This window comes from Urocitellus parryii, chromosome 5 (assembly GCF_045843805.1).
Source record: "Urocitellus parryii isolate mUroPar1 chromosome 5, mUroPar1.hap1, whole genome shotgun sequence".
NCBI lineage: Eukaryota > Metazoa > Chordata > Mammalia > Rodentia > Sciuridae > Urocitellus > Urocitellus parryii.
In genome coordinates this window covers 125,494,589-125,514,357 of record NC_135535.1, presented here as the reverse complement: position 1 = coordinate 125,514,357, position 19,769 = coordinate 125,494,589, and the positions used below count along the sequence as shown (strand labels likewise).

The window sequence follows — 19,769 nt, the reverse complement described above, 5'->3', positions numbered from 1 at the left end:
AGCAGAAGCCAGTGCCTCCAAGCCCCCACTGGATACCACCACAAAACCTGCCTCCTGGGCCACCTTGCTTTCCCCTGCAGAGCGAGTTCACTTCCATCTTCCCAAAGATCCTCAAAGCTGTCCAAAAGATCCCTGACCTCAATTTACTTTTAAAAACGGAGGAGGGGATGAGGAATCACATGGACTCTGACATTGAATTGAGACTGAGGCCCTGTTGTCTCCTAAGTCTGACAGATATCATTGAACCATCTCCAGCAATGCCTGCTCTCTCTCAGCCCCTCTCTGAGATCCCTAGGCCCCTCTGCATTGTTGCCCCTATCTCTAACCCCTCCTCCATGAAAGTCCTTCAGGTAACAATCAGGCAGGGAGCTTGGATATATCCAAGGGAGGGGTTCCTTGTATGCTGGACCCAAGTGGCTGCCAAGAGCTGATGGGGAACAGAATCACCTATTGGAACTGGGAAACTACTGGTACAAAAGAAAAGAGCCCCAAACATGACATTCTAAAAAATACATAACCACATGTTGCTCCATGAGGAGAAAATATGTTAAGTTATGGATGCTGAAATTGCAAGTAAACTAAAAAAAAAATGCTTAAGAAAAACATTCAAGGAAGAGCAGGATCAAAATGCTCCACACTGGTGCATATGAGGGGAAAGGATTATTCGTTCCCTCTCCTCATCTTCTTTAACAAATATTTATTACTTTTATCTTTCTACTTCTCTTTATTATTTTCCAGTGGCAAATATAAATACAGAGAAATGCTCTTATAGAAAGTAAAAAGCAGAATGCTCTTATAGAAAGTAAAAAGCAGAACCATTCCCCTCCTCCTTACACCAGAAGAGCATCACTGTTAACCACATTCTGCATGCTTGCAAATTTTCAAGAAAAATTTGGTTTTGCACAAATATAGTCATTCCTACAAACCACTTTTTTAAACCTAACAATCCACTAGGGACATCTTTTCCAAGTCAGCATTCATGCTTACATGGCTCTTATATTAGCACAAAAATGTTTTAAAGATATAAAGAGGAAAAGGGCAAAAATAGAGAGGCTTAAGAAGCTCCCAACCCTGCTTGCCCCCAGACCTTTTTTGAGTACCCAGACCACTGCCCCCCTGGCCTCGTGTCTGTGGTTCCACTTGAGTAACTCACTGGGTAGCTTAGGGAAGGGGAGTCACCCACCCCAAACCTTACCTTTGATCTGCTAAATAAAGAACCCCACCACTGGGGTTTCCCAACACCCTGGCAGACAGTGGGCCATGGGCTCACCTGGGCATAATGGCGGGCCCCCTTGTTTACAGAGAAGGAATAGGTGCTGGGCAGGCGTAGGATGACAGGTAGCACTGACACATTGAAGTGGAGGAGGAGAACACCTGTCCCTGGACCCTGGAAGTCTGAATCATTGACCAGCACAGTGAGCTGCAGGGATCGGTTCTCTGAGATGGAGATGCTCCGGTTGAGAACCAGCTCTGTGGGTAGGGAACATGATGATGACAATCAAGCTGCTCTGGTTTGGGATGGATCTCTAACGCCATGGCACAGCACACCTCCTCCCAGACATGCAGCCCTGAACACATGTGTGCAAACAGCTACTTTCATGCATGGTCCCAAACAACATGTCTGATGGTCAGCCCTCAGTTAAAACCAATATTTAAATGTTGGCTATACTACTGAGATGGAAGCCCAAACTTTCTTTGCTATGGTGGCCTGTGTGTGCATGGATGAGAATGTGTGTATGCATAAAATGTGTGTTGTGTGTGTGTGTGTGTGTGGAGTATGTATATGTGTCCTGATTGTTTCATGTATGTACAGGGTGTGTATGTATTTTGGTACATATTTTTTGTGTTAATGTGTATGGGGTGAGTGGTTTATGTGTATTTATGCAGTGCTAATACATATGTGCTGTGTATAAAAGGTGTCTGTGTACAGGGCATTGTGTAGTGTGTGTAGATAGGATGTATGCTGTGTTTATATGTAAAGTGTGAGTGATGTGAAGATGTGTGTGGTATATTTGTGCTATGTGTATGTTTTGGTGAGTGCATGGTCTATGTATGCAATGCATAGTAGTGTGTGTGGTGTGTATACTGCATATGCACAGTATGTGTTATGTGTATGGGGTACTTGTGTGGTGAGTATATGGGGTATGTGCATGTGTTGTGTGGTCTCAAGGGAGGTAAGCTCAGCCAGCCCCGAGGCCCTGGGAAGAGCTATGTGCCACCAGCCATCCTTACTATAGTCATGCACAGTTGCCCGCACGAAGCTGCCGTTGGCCTGGACTAAGGTCTCGTTGGGCGAATGCTCCACACGGAAGATCTGCTGAGCCCAGGGGTCCCCAGGGAGCAGCGTGTTGGTGTACCGCCTTACAAGTTCCCCAGATGCTGGCACCACATCCGCATCAAAGACACGGAGGGTGGCTACCACGGTGCCCTGTGGGGTAAAGAGAGCATCAGTCAGAGGAGTGTCCTTGGGAGGACCCACGACGTGGCACAGCCCACAATGGACCAGATGAGTGCTGTCAGAGCCAACCCTGCAGACTGACCAGCCTGGGTTTTAGTCATCATGGGACCACTTGGCACCTGGCCTAGTCACTTTCCTTGGGTGACTTCGCCTCAACTGTACAACAGGTGTGAGGCACTTCCTGTAAGGAGGCTCAGATCAGGTGCCCAAGTGCTGTGCTAACAGTTCTCTTCCAGGTCCCCAAAGTGCAGGAGCACCCTCACTCTGCCCTAAGAAAGATGCCTGCCCCCACAACAAGGGTCAGCTCAACATGACAGTGACAGACGGCAGAATGGGACCCAAACTTACGTGTACCCCCAAGTGTTCTCCCCCAAGCATCTTCTGTACACCAGGTTGGAGAGGGCTGTGTAGAAAACCACAGGGCACCTGGGAGCTCGTTCACCAAGCTCCCTGTGGTCATCCCAAGGTTGCCCTGCCAAGATCACGTGTTCTTTACCACATGATGAACTTTCCTCTCAGCCCCAACCCATCCCCCGTAAAACCTGCACCTGCAGTACCCGGAGAAGCAGGAAAAGGCCACACCAGGCAAAGGTGGTTCCGGCTTCTCCATTCCATTGCGCCTGCGGATAGGACTGACTGCATGTTGGTCTGAGACCCAGCAGGTGGCAGTAGCGCTCCATCACCCCAGGACAGAAAAGGGGTGGGGCAGGGATCCGCCTGGGCAAGGCAGAAAGATCCCAGCAGGATCTTCAATCCAGTCTTTCCAATACCCAGCTCCTTCCCTTATGCCTTAAAGGCCCTCCTGTGCAAGGGTGGTTACCTATGCACGGGCATGGGGAAGGCCTTCTTGGAAGTGTATCCTCGCCTGGCAAGAAGCCCTGCTGGGGTGCAGAGGCACAGGTGATCAAAAGTGTGCCCCAGACACACTCTGTTTGGTCCACCTGGTCAGACTCAAGCTGGGCACAAAGGGTACCCTGGATCTCAAGTTGGGACCCAGCAGACTGCTGGTAGGCAGACAGCCTGACAGACAGAGGGACAAATGAAAGGACAGTCACATGGTTGGATGGCTAAAAGACCAAGGGATAAATTCTGCTCTCTATCCTATGTAAATCAATGGAAATGTAATTGATGTAACTGATGTGATTCAGCAATCTGTATACGGGGTAAAAATGGGAGTTCATAACCCTTTTGAATCAAACTGTGAAATATATCAAAATAGATGTAATGTTCTGAATTACCAACAATTAAAAAAAAAAAAAAAGACCAAGGGATAAACTTTGGATGGAGATACAGACAAGAAACAGAAAGAATGGGAATGACAGACATGCAGGCGCAAGACAAACACCTCCTTCCGCTTGAATTTGACCACTGCACTGGCGGTGTCCACCCCTCCAGGGAAGTTGGGGGCCGAGTCGTCCTCATCATACACGGTCACAGGGAAGGGCACCATCACCTCCTCCTCATGCTTTCCAATGCGCACGGTGCACTGGGCGACCAGATCGTATTTCTCCTGCTGCTCACGATCCAGGGCCCAGCGTGTGCTCACCTCTAGGCTGTCCGGAGCACAGCGGAAGGGCAGACTCTCACCTGTACACCAAGCAGACCGGAAGCCCAAGTGACCACCTGGCTGAGCACAGGGTGAACTGCTTTCCTCAGGGTCCCACCCAGAGCAGCTGAATGGGTGGGTGGGTGGGGCATTGCCGTCATTGCCAGAACTCATAGGCATGCTGGTAGTAAGAGGAGTTGGTTCGTGGGAGGGCTCTGTATGCCACCTTCCATAGGGGCAGGGAGCCCCTGGTTCCATAGGGGCAGGGAGCCCTGTGTCACAAGCCCAGATCTGCAGCGACGTGTGGTTTTGTTCTTTTCTGGCTTTCACTCAGGCTGATGGAGAGGAAGCAGTGTGAGAATCCTCTTCCCCAATTAGACAGGAAAGGCCTGGGATGCACTCACACCATCCTACCCCCAGCTTCCATCTGGAGTAGGTTTGTGTGGGGAGGCTGCAGGTCCAGAGAGCCAGCTCCAGGCCATGGCTCGTTTTTAAAAAATATTTAGCAACTTTTAAATTACAGAAATAATATTTGCTCATTTCAGAACATGAGAAATAGAGCCAATAGTTTTACCGCTTGAAAACAAACACGGTGAACATTTGGCATATGATTTGATGCTAATGAACAAATATTTCCCAACTTGTGATTTGCATTCCAGCTCTGTACCTCTTGCCTTGTAACTTTAGATGGGTCATTCTGCCTCCCTGCCTCAGTTTTCTCCCCAGCAGATGGGATGAGGCTGCTCCATCCCTGGCACTGCCACAGGCTCTACAGAGACTCCCTGTGTCCCTCAGGGTGCACAGATCTGAAAGTTGCTCCCAGACCTGGACCTACCCTGTTCCCATCAACCTCTGCTCTTCTGCACTCCACATGGATGACACAGGGTCCCACTGTGGTACCCTCCAAGGGGCAAGATCTGTCCCACCTGGCACGGACTCACTTTTGCTCAGGGGCCCTTGCCCCCACCACCTAATTAAAGATAGTGGTCTCTACCACTCCCCATTCCCTGTCTCCTTGCTTTCCCTTCCACCTCATTTTTTTCTAGAAGCCATCTGATTTCTCTGGTATGTTCATAGGTTCTCTCTCTCGTATAAAGGGAAGTTCCTAGCAGGTAGAATGCCAGCCTGTTTATTCACTGCTGCTTCCTTAGCTCCTAGAACAGTATCCGGCCCACAGCAGATATCCAAGAGATATTTCTGGAATGTTAAATCGTGGTGGACAGTAAACCAGATGGCTTATGCTAAGTGCTCACAGCACTGCATCTGGCCTGCAGCGCCGTGAGGCAGACACTCACCTTCCAGAAGCCTGTAGGCCACACTGATGTTAGGGCAAAAGAACTGCACGGGCAGCAGGCGGAACTGATGGAAGGTGCCTGGGGGCCTGTTTTCCCGGATGCGGAAGGAGAGGCCCGTCTCAGGGAAGCACAGCTCTCTGGGTTTGAGGGAGCTGCAGGCTGGGAAGGAGGTGTTGTAGAAGGAGAAGTACACGCGGGCACAACCCGGCCACTGGCACTCACTTTCACGCAGGGGTGTGGATGACAGGAAGACCTGGAGGAAGATGGTGAGCAGGGGGAAGCCACCATCTGTAGGGAGAGAAAAAGTCATGGGGAATGGGAGGGGGCAAGAGCTGTGGTCCACAGGACTCTGCTGGGCTCCCAGCCCCAGTCGCCACCTCCCCATCTTGCTGGCTGGATCCTAGGGCCTGGAGCACCAGTGCCCCCCGAGCCCAACCCTCTTGCAATTCAGCTCTCATTTCAAATGACCCTCCTCAGGGAGCCTCGGAGCACTAGGTTTAATGTTCCCGGACCTCTGGCAGGTGGACAGCTTCTCAGGGTTGGCTCCTACAGTATCTGGTGACTAGCAGCACTCCCCCCACACCACAGACTTCCCCAGGTGATCTTATTTTTGACATGTCCTGTGATTAGACTTCCCCAGCACCTAGAGAGGAATTTCTATCAGGTTCTACCACCAAGGAACCACAGTAACTTCAACAAGTTCTTGATCTTAGCTCCATTAGGCAGTGCCTGGCTCAGGGCTCTGAAAAACACAGGCCCATAACAAATTCCACCCTGACCCCCACTAGGGATCTCTAGAGTTCGTCAAGTTTCCTACTGGGGGCTCAAGAGGAAGATGGCGGCAACTAAGTGGACATGGAAACAAGGCCCATATCATAGCCCCCTCCTCCAGGAACTGCCCTGGAAGAGAACTGCCCATCCCTTCCCTACTCCCCACCAAGGGATGGTGTGACCTTGGCTGCCATGGAAGACTGGTCAGTCATTCTTCCAATGCTGGGCAGTGTCACTTGTTCTGTATTTGTGACATATGACCTGCCTCTCACCTATGGACAGGGGCTCAGGGCCATCGTAAGGTTGAGTGAGGCCAGGCGTCAGGGCGGTATCAGGAAGGGGGAGCTACTGGGTACGTAACCAACGTTTCATACCACAAAGCCTTGGGATGTATCTCCACCCCACCTGGGGCCATGGTCACAGGTGGCCTTGGCTGCAACTCTGACTCCTGGTCTGAGCAGCCGGCCAGGTCTTCCTTTGGCTCTGCTTCCCTCCTTGGAGACCTGGGCCAGGCCTGAGTCCCCACCAGGTAGAAGGGGAGTCTGCTGTCAGTGGGAAGATAGGTTTTCTGGGAACTGCTTCTTCTCCAGCAAGTTCCAGGTCATCAGCTACATCAAATCCTTGGGATTTTCCCCCAACCCTTCTGAATCCTTCTTTCATAAGCTCACGGTTAACCTTACTGAAAAAGGCTTCTGAGTCCTGGAGAGAGTACCCAAATCATTCCCAGTGGTCTCTGAGCTTGTAACTTCTGCAGGCCCAAGGATCATCAGTGCCCCAAACTTATGGGAGTCGCTTGCCTGGCCACCAGCCTCACCTGGCCCCTTCTACCCTGACCCACCAAAGCCCTGGGGGGGGGGGTGGCTGGAGGAAGAAGCAGAGGTGGGGTGTGCTCTCTTACTGCGAATGCTGAGCTTCTCCCAGGAAGTGTGGTCCAGGCTCTGGTTGAGGTAGACAAGGCCAGTGTCCTCCTGGACACGGATCCAGTTATTCTCATGCAGCCGTGGGCGATGGAAGCCATGGAGGTGCTGGCCCAGGTGAAAGCTGGGCACCTCTCCAGGGGCGTCTCGGAGGGCATGGACATAGAGCAGGGGCGTGCCAGCTGGCTGGTCCACGTACAACCTCTCCCAGTAAGCATCTCTAGAGAAGTAGAGGCCCAGGGGAGCTACAAGAAGCAAGCAAGTGTGTGAGGGAGGGTGGAGATAATGGCTTCTTCATGGGTTAAAAATAAAACATCACTAATTTAAAACTCTGATCTTAGCAGGAATCTTTTTTTTTGTATATTCAGAATTTAAAGTATTTTTTATAATGTATAAAAACATGTAAAGTAATATAAGTCTCTATAGTTTAACTCTACTGATACATATTTACCTGATATCTTTAAGGATCATAAATAATTTCTTTTTGCAAGTCATGAAATTAATACTTCTTAAATGATCAGATGTTTTAATAATGGTCTTTTAAAAATTTGTTCCTTCTAGATATACATGACAGTAGGGTATATGTTGACCTACATATAGACAACAAGTATGACTTGTTCCAAATCGGATCCCATTATTGTGGTTGTATATGATGTAGAGTTACATTGGTTGTGTACTCATATATAAGGATAGGAAAGATATGTCTGATTCCTTCTATTGTCTTTTCTATTCCCATCCCTCTCCCTTCCCTTCATTCCCCCTTGTCTAGTCTGAAGAACTTCTAATTTTCCCCTCCCTTGTTGTGGGTTAGCATCCACATACCAGAAAGTACATTCTGCCTTTGGTATTTTAGGACTGGCTTATTTAGCTTATTTCACATCCATCCATTTACTGGAAAATGCCATAATTTTATTCTTCTTTTTGGCTGAGTAATACTCTTATGTAGATATACTACATTTTCTTTATCCATTCATCTGTTGTAGGGCTCCTAGGTTTGGTTCCATAGCTTGGCTTAGCAGGAATTTCTAACTTTTAGTCCAAAGAATGTGAACACAGAATTATTTGTATACCTAAACACTGACTATAATTACACTACATTAAAACAGAAAAAAGGAAAAGGAGGGACAAAGGGGAGGAAGTATAAAACTGATGCAGTATCATTATTTAATTAACCAAGTGTCATAACACCTGAGTCACACACAAGTGGCGCATCCACGGTGGCTTCTGAATAAACCACCCAGAGCTAGCATTTTCAAGGGTATGAGATGCTGACAGACAAGCAGGACAGGCAACAACTGCCCGAAACAAAGAAAGAACTTCCTAACAAAGTGGTCAACGTTTAAACCCATTCCTACTATATGACCCAGAACTCTATTCCATTTTCCAATAGAAACAAAAAAACATCCATCCATCAAATGACATAATTGTCAATGCAGGATTATTCAGAATAGCTGAGAGCTAGAAAGAGCCTATACCATGATATAAAGGGATAATATCGATATAAAGGGGTGAACTACTGGTATAACAGTCTGGATGGATCTCGTGGAAATCATGCCTTGCTGAAGAAGTCAGACAGAACGAAGACACGTGGTCTGATTCTAGGTAATTTATTAGACTGGTTGTCTGTTGGGTTGGGATAGGGTTGACTGCCTGGGAATGACAGGTGGGGACTTTCTGGGAAATGTAAATGATAAGGAGGTAGGTCATGTGGCCATATCCATCTGTCAACATTGTGCAGCTAATATTTGTGCATTTCGACCTCTGCAAATTTTGCCTTAAAAAACTGATAAAACCCCAATGTGGTTATTGGCAAAGGTGCAGCTGCAATGAGGAAGCTGGAAAATTGACCTTGGCTGTGACTGGATGAGACTACAAAGGAGCTTCATGAACCGTGCTGCAATTTGGGGTATGTCCAATGATTTTCATAATAAGAGTGTTTTACTTAATAGTAAGAATTTTCTCACCATTGGTGAGAATGAAATAGAACAGTAAGCTGTAGGAAACAGTGTGGTGGTTCCTGAAAACATTAAACACAGAATTACCACCAGACCCAGCAATTCCACTTCTGGGAATAGACTCAAAAGAACTGAAAGTTAGGTCTCAAAGAGACTTCTGCACACCCATGCTCATAGCAGCACTATTCATAATAGCCAAAAGGTGGAAGCAACCCCAATGCTCATCAATGGATGAATGAATAAACAAAACGTGCTATATATGGTATATACAATGGAATATTATTCTACCTTAAAAAGGAAGGAAATTTGCTGGGCATGATGGTGCATGCCTATAATCCCAGTGGCTCAGGAGGCTGAATCAGGAGGATCTCAAGTTGAAAGCCAGCCTCAGCAATGGCAAGGTGCTAAAAAATTCAGTGAGACCCTCTCTCTAAATAAAATACAAAATATGGCTGGGAATGTGGCTCAGTGGATGAGTACCCCTGAGTTTAATTCCTGGTAATGCACCCCCTAAAAAAAGGGGAAGGAAATTCTTTTATTTATCTTTTACCTTATGTTATATATGACAGCAGAATCCATTTTGATATAATTATACAAGCATGGGATATATCTTATTCTAATTAGGACCTCCATTCTTGTGGATGTACACGATGGTGGGATTCACTGTGGTGTATACAGGAAAATTATGACAGATTCATTCCACTGTCTTTCCTTTTCCTATCCCCTCTTCTTTCTCTTCATTCACCTTTGTCTATTTATTGAATTCCCATTCTTTCCTTACTCTCTTTATTGTGGCTTAGCTTCCATGTCATTAGTGAAAACATCTAACTTTTAGCTTTGAGGGACTGGTTTATTTCACTTAGGATGACAATTTCTAGGACCATCATTTACTAACAAATGTCATAAAGTCATTCTTCTTAATGGCTGAGTAATACTCCATTATGTACATACAGTACATTTTCTTTATCCATTCATCTGTTCATGGGAACATAGTTTAGCTATTGTTAATTTAAGTTGCTGTAAACATGATGTGGCTGTATAACTGTAATATGCTGATTTAAAATCCTTTGGATATATAAAAGAGTGGGATAGCTGGGTCAAACTAGATGGTTCCATTCCTAGTTTTTTGAGGAATCTCTATATCACTTTCCTGAGTAGTTGTACCAATTTGCTGACCCACCAACAATATATGTGTGTACTTTCCCCCACATCCTCGCCAAAATGTATTGTTACTTGTATTATTGATAATCGCCATTCTGACTGGAGTGAGATTTGAAATCTCAGTGTAGTTTTAATTTGCATTTCTCTAATTGCTAGAGAATATTTTTCATATATTTGTTGACCATTCCTATTTCTTCTTTTGAGAAGTGTCTGTTCAGTTCCTTTGCCCATTTATTGACTGGATTATTTGATTTTGGCGGGGGAGTTAAAATTCTTTATATATCCTGGAAATTATTACCCTATCTGAGGTACAGGCAGCAAAGATAAAAAGAAAGGATTTTCTGACGCAGGCTATAGCATGATAAACTTCAAGGACATTATGCTAAATGAAATAAGCCAGTCACAAAAAGACAAATATTGTATGACTTCACTCACTAGGAAACCTAAAGTAGTCACACTCATAAAAACCCAGGTAGAAAGAGGGTTGCGAGGGGCTGGGGATGGGATGGCGGATTATTATTTAATGGGTATTCCGAGTTTCACTTTGGGATGATGGAAAAGTTCTGTGGCTGGATGGTGGTGATGGTTACACAACACCATGAACACTGGTGGGTGTTCTTATTGCTATTGAACTATACCCTTAAAATATAAGTTTAAGATGGTCCGTTTTATGTTATATATGTTTTTCCACAATCAAAAAAGTATAATTTTTTAAAAAAGATGAGTAAACAGGCAAAAATGTTTAAAACACATTGATAAACTCAAATAACTCTACAATGCACAAAAATATCAACACACAAAGCAGATACCAGAAACCCTGTACTCCCGCATGCCTGACTTATCTTTTCAATCAGTTAATTCCCACCTAGGTGCCACTCTCCTCACAGCAGCCCCTCTTCCAGGCACCAGCAGAAGACATCCATTAGGCAGCTGCATGGGTTCTCCTCTGGGATTTGGGAAAGCAACGAAGGGCAACAGGAGGGAGGCAAACACGCAATAGGCAAGACCACGTGGGGCTCCAGAGGAGTAAGGAAATGAGAAGGCTCCTTGCACTGCGGAATGCTTCTCAAAGAGACCCTCAAAGACAACAAAGACGGGAAAGCCAACCTGAAGCAAGCCTTCCTCTGGTCCTGGCAGGACATACAATGGAATATGGTTCTGGTCCTGCCCGTCCCATAGTGGGGCTGCCATGCTCCACCGCCCTGCACTGATGGATGAATGGAAGGGAAGGTCATTCATGGAAAGCCCCTCCATAGAGGAGGTGGGTATGGGAAGAGGGAGGGCCATGACCTCTGGGAAGCAGGGCTTATCTTGGAGTTCTTTATATATCCTCTCCCTGTAGCTACCAAGAACTCCACACTGCCAAGGAGAGGGGAAACTAAGGAGGTCCCAGAAAAAATCACATTGTGGAATACCGGAGAGGGAGTGCCACAACTGGACCACTACCCGCTGGCCCCAACCACCAGAGTCTCCTGAGGGGCCACAGCAGAGCTTCCCACACACGCCCAATGCTGTTCTCCTTTCCCAGGGGCCTAGGAGGACAAAGCCTCCCCTCGTGGCATCTAATAGCTGGAAGCACAGGCAGACAGCTGAGTGGGCTGGGTCCCAGGAGAACCACAGGTTCCTACCTGCTCCCTGACAATGAGGCAGGTGACTCTCAGCTTCAGGGCAGGTCCTGGGAAAGGACAGCTGATGGCATACAGCTCTGTGATGCCTGGAGGCTACAGGAGAGTAGCTGGGCACATGCCAGGGGGAATGCCCTGCTCAGTACACCCCTCCTGCCAGAAGGGCAAATTCCATCTGGGAGTCTCCCAGTGATTCATGGTGCACTCCTACCTTCAGTGGTAGAGGCTGGGAGGTGGGATAGGCCCACTCCACCCCCCACTGAAAAAAAAAATTCCACATGTCCAGGGAGAACGGGCTGGCCTGGCCCTTGCTTTGCAGACCTGGGCCCGCAGGATCATGTGGGGCCCAGTGTTGCTACTGCCAGAAGGGATTTGTGGGTCGGGCAATGATTGTGAACAGAAAGAGTCTTAAATGCATTTAAAATGCCTCCCGGGCGGTCCCTGTGGCAGGGCTCCGCATTATAATGTTCTTTCTTGTCAAAGACACTTCTAGTTAGAAACACATGGTCCAAGGGAAGAAATGAGGAGGTGGGTGCAGGGCCAGTCTCAGGGGTGCAGCCTGGACAATTCCGTGGACCTACTCTTGGAAGGTTCATGCTGGGTTTAATGCTCTGCTACCACTATCTTGAAATTCTGCATGATTCTAGAAAAAGGGGCCCCACAAATGATGCAGCCAATTAAAATATGTAGATGCCAAGTGTGGGTGGTGTTTTGCATCATAGGGATGGGTGGCTTCTGCAGAGGAGAGGGACCTTAATTTAACTGTGAACCAGATAGGATGTGCTGGGGACAGGAGGAACAGCCAGTGCAGGTGCATACAGGCCCTCACTTCTTACATATGCGTATTATTACCAACCTCTCACTGTCGATTCACACCTGCTGGGCACAGCTCCCTCTTTGCAAAAGGCAGACAGAAATGAAGATGGAGGCACATCTGCCCAAGATACGATTTGCTTCCACATTGCCCCACCTCAGTAAGGACTCAGTTTCACTATTCAATGGGGTATAGTGATGTCACCTTGGGGCAGTGCCTCCTTCAAAATTACCTTCACAGGTAAACCCAACACAGTGCCTGCTAGCCAGCATGGATGACTTCATCTGGTACACACAGTGTTTCAGTCAGCTTTTTCACTGCTGTGACTAAAGGGCCCACTCAGAACAACTGTAGAGGAGGAAAGGTTTATTTGAGGGCTCACAGTTCAGAGGTCTTAGTCCACAGAAGGCCATTCTCCGGGGCTTGAAGTGAGGCAGAACACAATGGCAGAAGAGTGTGGCAGAGCGAAGCAGTTCACAGGATTATCAGGAAGCAGAGAGAGTGGTCTTCATTTGTCAGATACAGATAGATAACCCCAAAGCCATGCCCCAACTCCTCACCTCCTCCAGCCACACCCTACCACTTCAGTTACCACTCAGTTCATCCCTATCAGGGGATTAATTCACTGGATTACGACTCTTGTTTCCTCTGAACCTTCCTGCATTGTCTCACATGTGAGCTTTTAAGGGACACTTCACATCCAAACCATGACACACGGTCACCCAGCTGTGATTTTTGTTTTGATTGTGTACCTGTTTTCAGCCTGGCAAGATCATTTCCAATACTCCGTACTTGCCTGAGATTTTGAGTTTATTCATATTTGGATGCATATGGAACCAGTCCTGAGCTCCGTCCTCCCATACACGTACACACGCTCTTACACAAGCCTTGTCATACACTTTGTCCATGTAGGTACATTTTCAGGTCCATGGCTGGATCCTGAGCATTCTACTCTGCTGGTTATCACAATGCACGTGTCTTCTGGCCCTCTGGATCCTGCTGCCTGGCTGTCTGAGGGGAAGGGGTATGGATATATCCAGGATGCTGCACTCTAGCTGTATGCCCAAAGTTTGCAGTCCCTTGGTCTCTGTGCAGCCCATGCCCAAGCCCAGCAACAAGCTTCCAAAAATCCCCCAAATGATCTTCTCGTGTGTTAGTCACAGTCTCTGCTCTATGCCATCACATTGGCCAGCCCTGATCCTGTGACCCAGCTCCTTCAGCGGGCTCTGACTATTGCTGGGGAGGGTGTTCTTCCTCTTCAAGGGTACATCAGAGGGCTCTGCCATGCCTCTGGTTACTCTTTCACAGAAGTTAGGAACTTTTAGCTAAACTGCTGCAGTTTCAATGCCTGCCCACATGGGTCTATCTCTGGTTGGACCCAGACCAACACAGACATCATTGTCTTAGACTCATTCTTTCATACACAGGCATTGCACCATACTTCCTCACATTCTTTTTTTTTTTTTGATACCGGGGTTTGAACTCAGGGCCTCTCAACTACTAACCCACATTTCCAACCCTTTTTGATTTTATTTAGATACAGGGTCTCACTGAGTTGCTTAGCACCTCACTTTTGCTGAGGCTGGCTTTGAACTCACGATCCTCCTGTCTCAGCCTCCCGAGCTGCTGGGATGACAGGCGTGCAGCAATGCCCCTGGCACATTATTTTTATATATAAGCACACACAGAGTCACACATATTGTCATAGTCACAGTCTTGCACACTGTTGTACCCTCACCATCCCACACAAGTACAGATATTTTCACGCTGCTGCTCACCTACTCTTGCATACATTCTTTCGTGCACTCAGTGCAGACACACTAAGCATGGCCCCAGCACTGTATGCTCCAGTCATGCCTACTGGGCTGCCTGAGGCAGGGGCTGACTGTCACTAGCTCTGCACAGAGTTCTGGCTGCCCCCAATGCCCGCTGAAAGCCACACGTGGCCCACCTGAAGCTCCTGGGACCTCACCACCATCATCTGTGGCAGTCACGCTACCCTTTGACCCTGCCAGGGCAGACCTGGGCAGGCCTCCCTGTAGATGCCCTAGGGCCCTCATTCCACCTCTGCTATTCACAGACACTGGCACAAACATGGTAAGTCGACCGGAGGAAATACAGTTTATGCCATCCTGTGCATAAACACAAATGCAGCTCCAGGCAATTAAACATCTCTTCAGGATGGCCACAGAAACGCTGGAATTCAGAATTTCAAAGGAAGGGGAAAAAAATTGCAAGAATGGTACAGTTCAAGCACTTGGTGAAATTAGAAGCCACTCCACTGCTTGGGCAGGGCAGACCCTTCCTGCAGAATCCCTCTCAGGCACCAGCCCCGCTCCCACCCTTGACAAGCGGCAGACGATGCAGATGACAGTTTTATTATGACCCAGCAGAATTTTCTTAACAGACGATTTCCTAATGCAATCATCTTCCTGAGAATGGGAAACAGACCTCTGTGGCTCCCCCTCAGGGGCCAGGGTATGAGGAGGTGATTCTCCCTGGTGCAGACCAGCTGTCCCTGTGGGGGGTCCCTCAGCCTAGAGCTGGGCAGTCATCCTCTCAGGATATGACCCGTCTACCTCACTGCTCCCCTCCCACTTCCCATTCTGTTTTTTCTTTACTGTAGTCAAATATTTGACACAAAAGAATACATTTTTACAGACTGTCTACATTGAATGAGCAATCACCAGCCCTGAGGCCTCTGCTCAACTGAACTGGCATTTAAAAGTGTCCCTATAATCCCAGTGGCTCAGGAGGCTGAGGCAAGAGGATGGCCAAAGTTCAAAGCCGGCCTCAGCAAAAATGAGGCACTGAGACCCTGTCTCTACATAAAAACACAAAATAGTGCTGGGGACGTGATTCAGTGGCTCAGTGCCCCTGAGTTTGATCCCTGTTTCCCAAAAAAGCATTCCTGCCCCATCCCACTCATTGTTATAGGAGTCTGTGGCTTGCCTTTTTTTTTTTAAACAGTTTTATTTTAATCTTGGCAATTTATTTATTTTTCGGGGTAGAGAATTCTGTGTGGTTGGTCATTTTCTTAATCCTCTGAAGGCAGGGCTCTTGGACTTTCTGCTTCTTTGGCTCTGTTGGGCACTCTGTGCTCACTCTGGCAGCTGCCCCTACCCCCTGGTATTCACTCTCTCCTTCTGCAGCTCTGAGGACCTCCTCTGTCTTTGGTGTTCACCAGCATCATTCCGATTCCATCCGTGCCTGCTCACCCCCTCTGCTGGCCGCCTCCTCCTCCTCCTCAGCTGCCATGGTTTCTATGTGATTTGTATCTGTCCCCCAAGGCTTCACATGTTGAATTAAATCCCCATTGTGATGTACTAACAGGATGGACACTTGATCTGACTTTGGTGCTTAGAAATGATTGGGATTAGATGAAGGTATTAGGGTGAACCTCCCATGCTTGAATTTTAGTGACTTTATAAGAGGAGGCAGACCAGATGAACACATGCATACACATGTACACATGTTCCCTGTCTTCTGTCATGGGATGCCCTGCCTCACTGTGGGACTCTGCCAGCAAGAAGGGTGTTGCTAGATGTAGTTGCTCGACCTTTCACCTCCAGAATTGTGAGCCAAAGCAAACCTTTTTTTCTACATAAAGAAACCTGTTTCAGGTATCCTGTTATAGTAACAAAAAAGGACTAGTACAAGGGCCTAACCTTGTACTAGATATTGTCAGCTACCTGTTCTCTGTCTATATTCTTTCCCAGTCAAGAGCAGCCATCCTTTACTCTTTATGCTGATGACCATGACATTTCCACCCTCAGCCCTGATTTTGTCCCTGATTTTGTCATAGCCATTATCCATCCACTCCTATATCTCAGTCTGGCTTGGAGAATGAGCTGACTTTCCCAACTAAACCTGCTCCCCTCATTCTGCTCCACCCCATCATGGTACCATCCTTCCTAGTCATTCAGGCCACCTACCTGAGTCACCCAGAACCTTTCCTCTTTCACCCCTTTCACTAGCTCACTGAATCCCTACGGCCACCTCCAGCCCAACTCATCGTGCTCCATCCTCTAGGTCATGTGTGGCTCCCTGGGCCCACTTTCAACCCCACAGGCCACTTGAAACAGAGCAGCCAGGGACAGTAAGACCATGGCACCCTCTGTGTAGTGCTCTGCATTTTCTGCCCATTGTGTGCAGAATACAACACCTCACCAAGGTTCTGAAGCTGGGCCATATCTGTCCCCAACTCACCCTACTATGACATAAGAGCTCACCTTCCAGCCACATCCATCAACTGCTACCCATGAACTTGTGTACAAATGAGTGAGTGAGCCAATAAATGAATCCACAAATAAACTAATAAAGAAGTGGGTCCGTGGACAGGAGTATGAAAGGGCTGGGCATGGTTAGGAAATGGTCAGAATCTGAAAAGGAACAGCAGGGGCTGGGCCAGGGAGGTGGGTGAAATCAGACCCTCTGGGTGGTCTCACTGGTGCGGGGAGCCTGTTAGACAATCAGCAGCAGGACAGCACTGTGCAGATGGCCCTCCTGAGCAGTGTCTTCCAGTTCACTAGTGGCCTTGATGAGGCCAGCAGCCAGCTCTGAGCAAACAAACCTCAGGCTGAGAATAAAACCACTCACCTTCAGCTCAGGAAATGATTTACCGGTAACCAAGGAGCATGGCCAGCTGGTAGCTGTCCACCACAGCACGCATGCACAGGTGGGGCACCTGCAGCGGGCTGCAGAGGCCCTGTGGTCACGGTGCTCTGTGCAGCTGCAGGCTGCTTTGGCACAAGACTGTTATCTAATTTTGCTTTTAGGAAGAAAGCATAGATTATGGGAAACTCTACTGCTAACGACAATTCTGGAGGAGGGAGTAATAAGAATCTGATTTTTTAAATTATTTTAAATGGTTATGTGTAAAATACGCATGACAAAAAATTGACCAGCTAAACCATTTCTAAGTGAACATTTCAGTGGCATTAGGTACATTCATAACTGTGCAACCATAACCAACATCCATCCACAGAACTACTTTCATCTTGTAAACTCAAACTCTGTCCCCATTAAATATCAACTCCTTCTTCCTTCCTCTCCCAACCCCTGAAACCACCATTCAATTTTCTGTCTTAATGACTCTGACCACTCTAAGAACTTCCTCTGAGAGGAATCACTCAGTATGTATTTTGTTGTGATTAGCTTATTTCACCTGGCGTAATGTTTTCAAGGTTCATCTGAGCTGTGGCCTGTATCAGAATTCACTCCCCTTTTTAAGGTTGAATAATATGCCGTGGCAAATACTGCGTGTACCACATTTTGTTAATTCATTTGTCCATCAATGAATGTGTAATTGCTTCTGCCTCTTGGCTATTATGAATAATGATGCTGTGAACATAAGTATAAACATATATCTTCAAGACTCTGCTTCCAATTATTTGGAGTATATACTCAAGAGGAATTACTAGGTCTATTTGAGAAACGTCCATACTGTTTTCCACAGTGGCTGTGCCATTTTACATTCTCACCATCAGTGTACAAGTGTTCCAATTGCTCCACATCCTCGACAGCATCTGTTGCTTGTTATTTCTTTGATAGCTTTGATAGTAGACATCCCAATGGGTGGTAAGTGGTATCACATGGTGATTTTGATTTGCATTTTCCTAATGATTAGTAATATTGAAAATCTTTTCATGATCTTATTGGCCATTTGTAAACCTCTGCTTGAGAAATGTTTTGACACATTTTTTGAATTGGGTTTCTGTTGTTGTTGAGTTATAGCAGTGCTTTTAGATTCTGGATATTAATCTGTATTAGATATATGACTTGCAAATATTTTCTCCCATTCCATGGGTTATATGAAATACATATTGATTGTGTCCTTGCTACACAGAAAATTTTACTTTTAATGTAGTCCAATCCATTTGTGGTTGTTATAGTTGTTGCCTGTGTTTTTGGTGTCTTGCTCTGGGAGCCCAGTTTTAAAGAAGTGCCCACAGCTACAACGTTTGCCAGGACTGAGGTCAAGCAAAAGCCATAATCTCAGCTCATCTGGCATCTCACCCTTGACTCACAGGGCTGCCTGCCACAGGACGAGTAAAGACCTCGGCACGCTGGATTCCACGGCAGTTCCTACCTTGGCTGCTAGTCACTCACAAGACCATGGCATGCAGGACTAGGGGAGACCTGAGGGCACACACTGGCCTGCTCACCTGCACCGATCCTTGGTGGGAAGCCTGCAGAGGAGGTAGCCTCAGCTCCTGACAGGCGGCCATGGTACAGCTGCTTGTGTGCTCCTGATGGCACCATCTGCCCTAGCAGGTGGCATGGGTATAGTGCCCAGGGCCCACAAAAGTTATTTGGGTTGAAATTTACTTTAAAATCAAAAGGAAGAACTAAATATAATGAGAAGGAATACCATGATAAAGTGGCCTGGGGTTTTGTCTTATACCATCACAATGATAAAATACTTCCTGCTTCAGCCTCCCAAGTGCTGGGATCACGGGTGTGGGCCACTGTGCCTGACTAGATGGGGAAAGAGCCCATGGCTCATGGTGTGGCTGTGGTCCAAGTGCCTTAGGTGGGTATCTGAGGCCCCAGGACAAGACTCAGCACAAACATTCAGCCTTGGGGAAGGCAGGGACCCACCCAAGGTCCCACATAGAAGGCAGCTTAGACTCAGGTCAGTCTTGAATATCTTCTAATGCGGAATCCTTCCCCTTCCAAGCCTCTATCTACACATGCAAGGGGCCAACCCCAGAAGCACTACTAACAACCATGAGGCATTGGCTTCTTATGCTGGATTAACTATATCCTGCTCCATTTCTCCAATTCCCTGTCTTCCCTGCACCTGTGGGATAGCACTCATGGCCTCTGACCCTGGAGATTCAGTGACTTCTTGGCTTCCCACTGTGTGAGGCAGCTACCACACAAATCTGTTTTCCCAGGTGTCTTCCTGTGCCTTTTGGGGGCACTGGCCTGCTTACAGATGTGCAGCGCACCCTGTCACTCCCGCACAACCACAGCCTGGATGTGCAGCTGTTGCCTACACGTTCTCATTATCTGCTCCTTGACTCCAGGCCTCAGCACTGGCTCTGCCCAGGGTGCAGCTCCCTCCTGTTCTCCCCACCGACCCAAGTCCCACCTGCTGCCCCAGGTGAGCCCTTGCTCCAGCTCCAGCCTTCACTGCAAGCCCTAACCTGGATGGCCTCCATTCCTTTAACTCTCAGGGCACTTGGATGAAGCAGACAGGTGTCCCCCAGTTCTCTTCCT

General features: G+C 47.5%; 1 protein-coding gene across 1 annotated transcript in view; it reads right to left on the bottom strand.

Annotated features, from left to right (window-relative positions):
- Positions 1–19,769, bottom strand: part of Ret (ret proto-oncogene) — a 52,797-nt gene that overhangs the window by 19,754 nt on the left and 13,274 nt on the right. The window contains exons 2-6 of the mRNA XM_077798610.1: positions 6,969–7,232; positions 5,300–5,587; positions 3,804–4,045; positions 2,233–2,428; positions 1,271–1,470 (exon numbers count right to left, since the gene is read on the bottom strand). Of these exons, the coding sequence (XP_077654736.1) occupies positions 1,271–1,470; positions 2,233–2,428; positions 3,804–4,045; positions 5,300–5,587; positions 6,969–7,232 (1,190 nt within the window). The remainder of the gene's footprint in view (positions 1–1,270; positions 1,471–2,232; positions 2,429–3,803; positions 4,046–5,299; positions 5,588–6,968; positions 7,233–19,769) is intronic.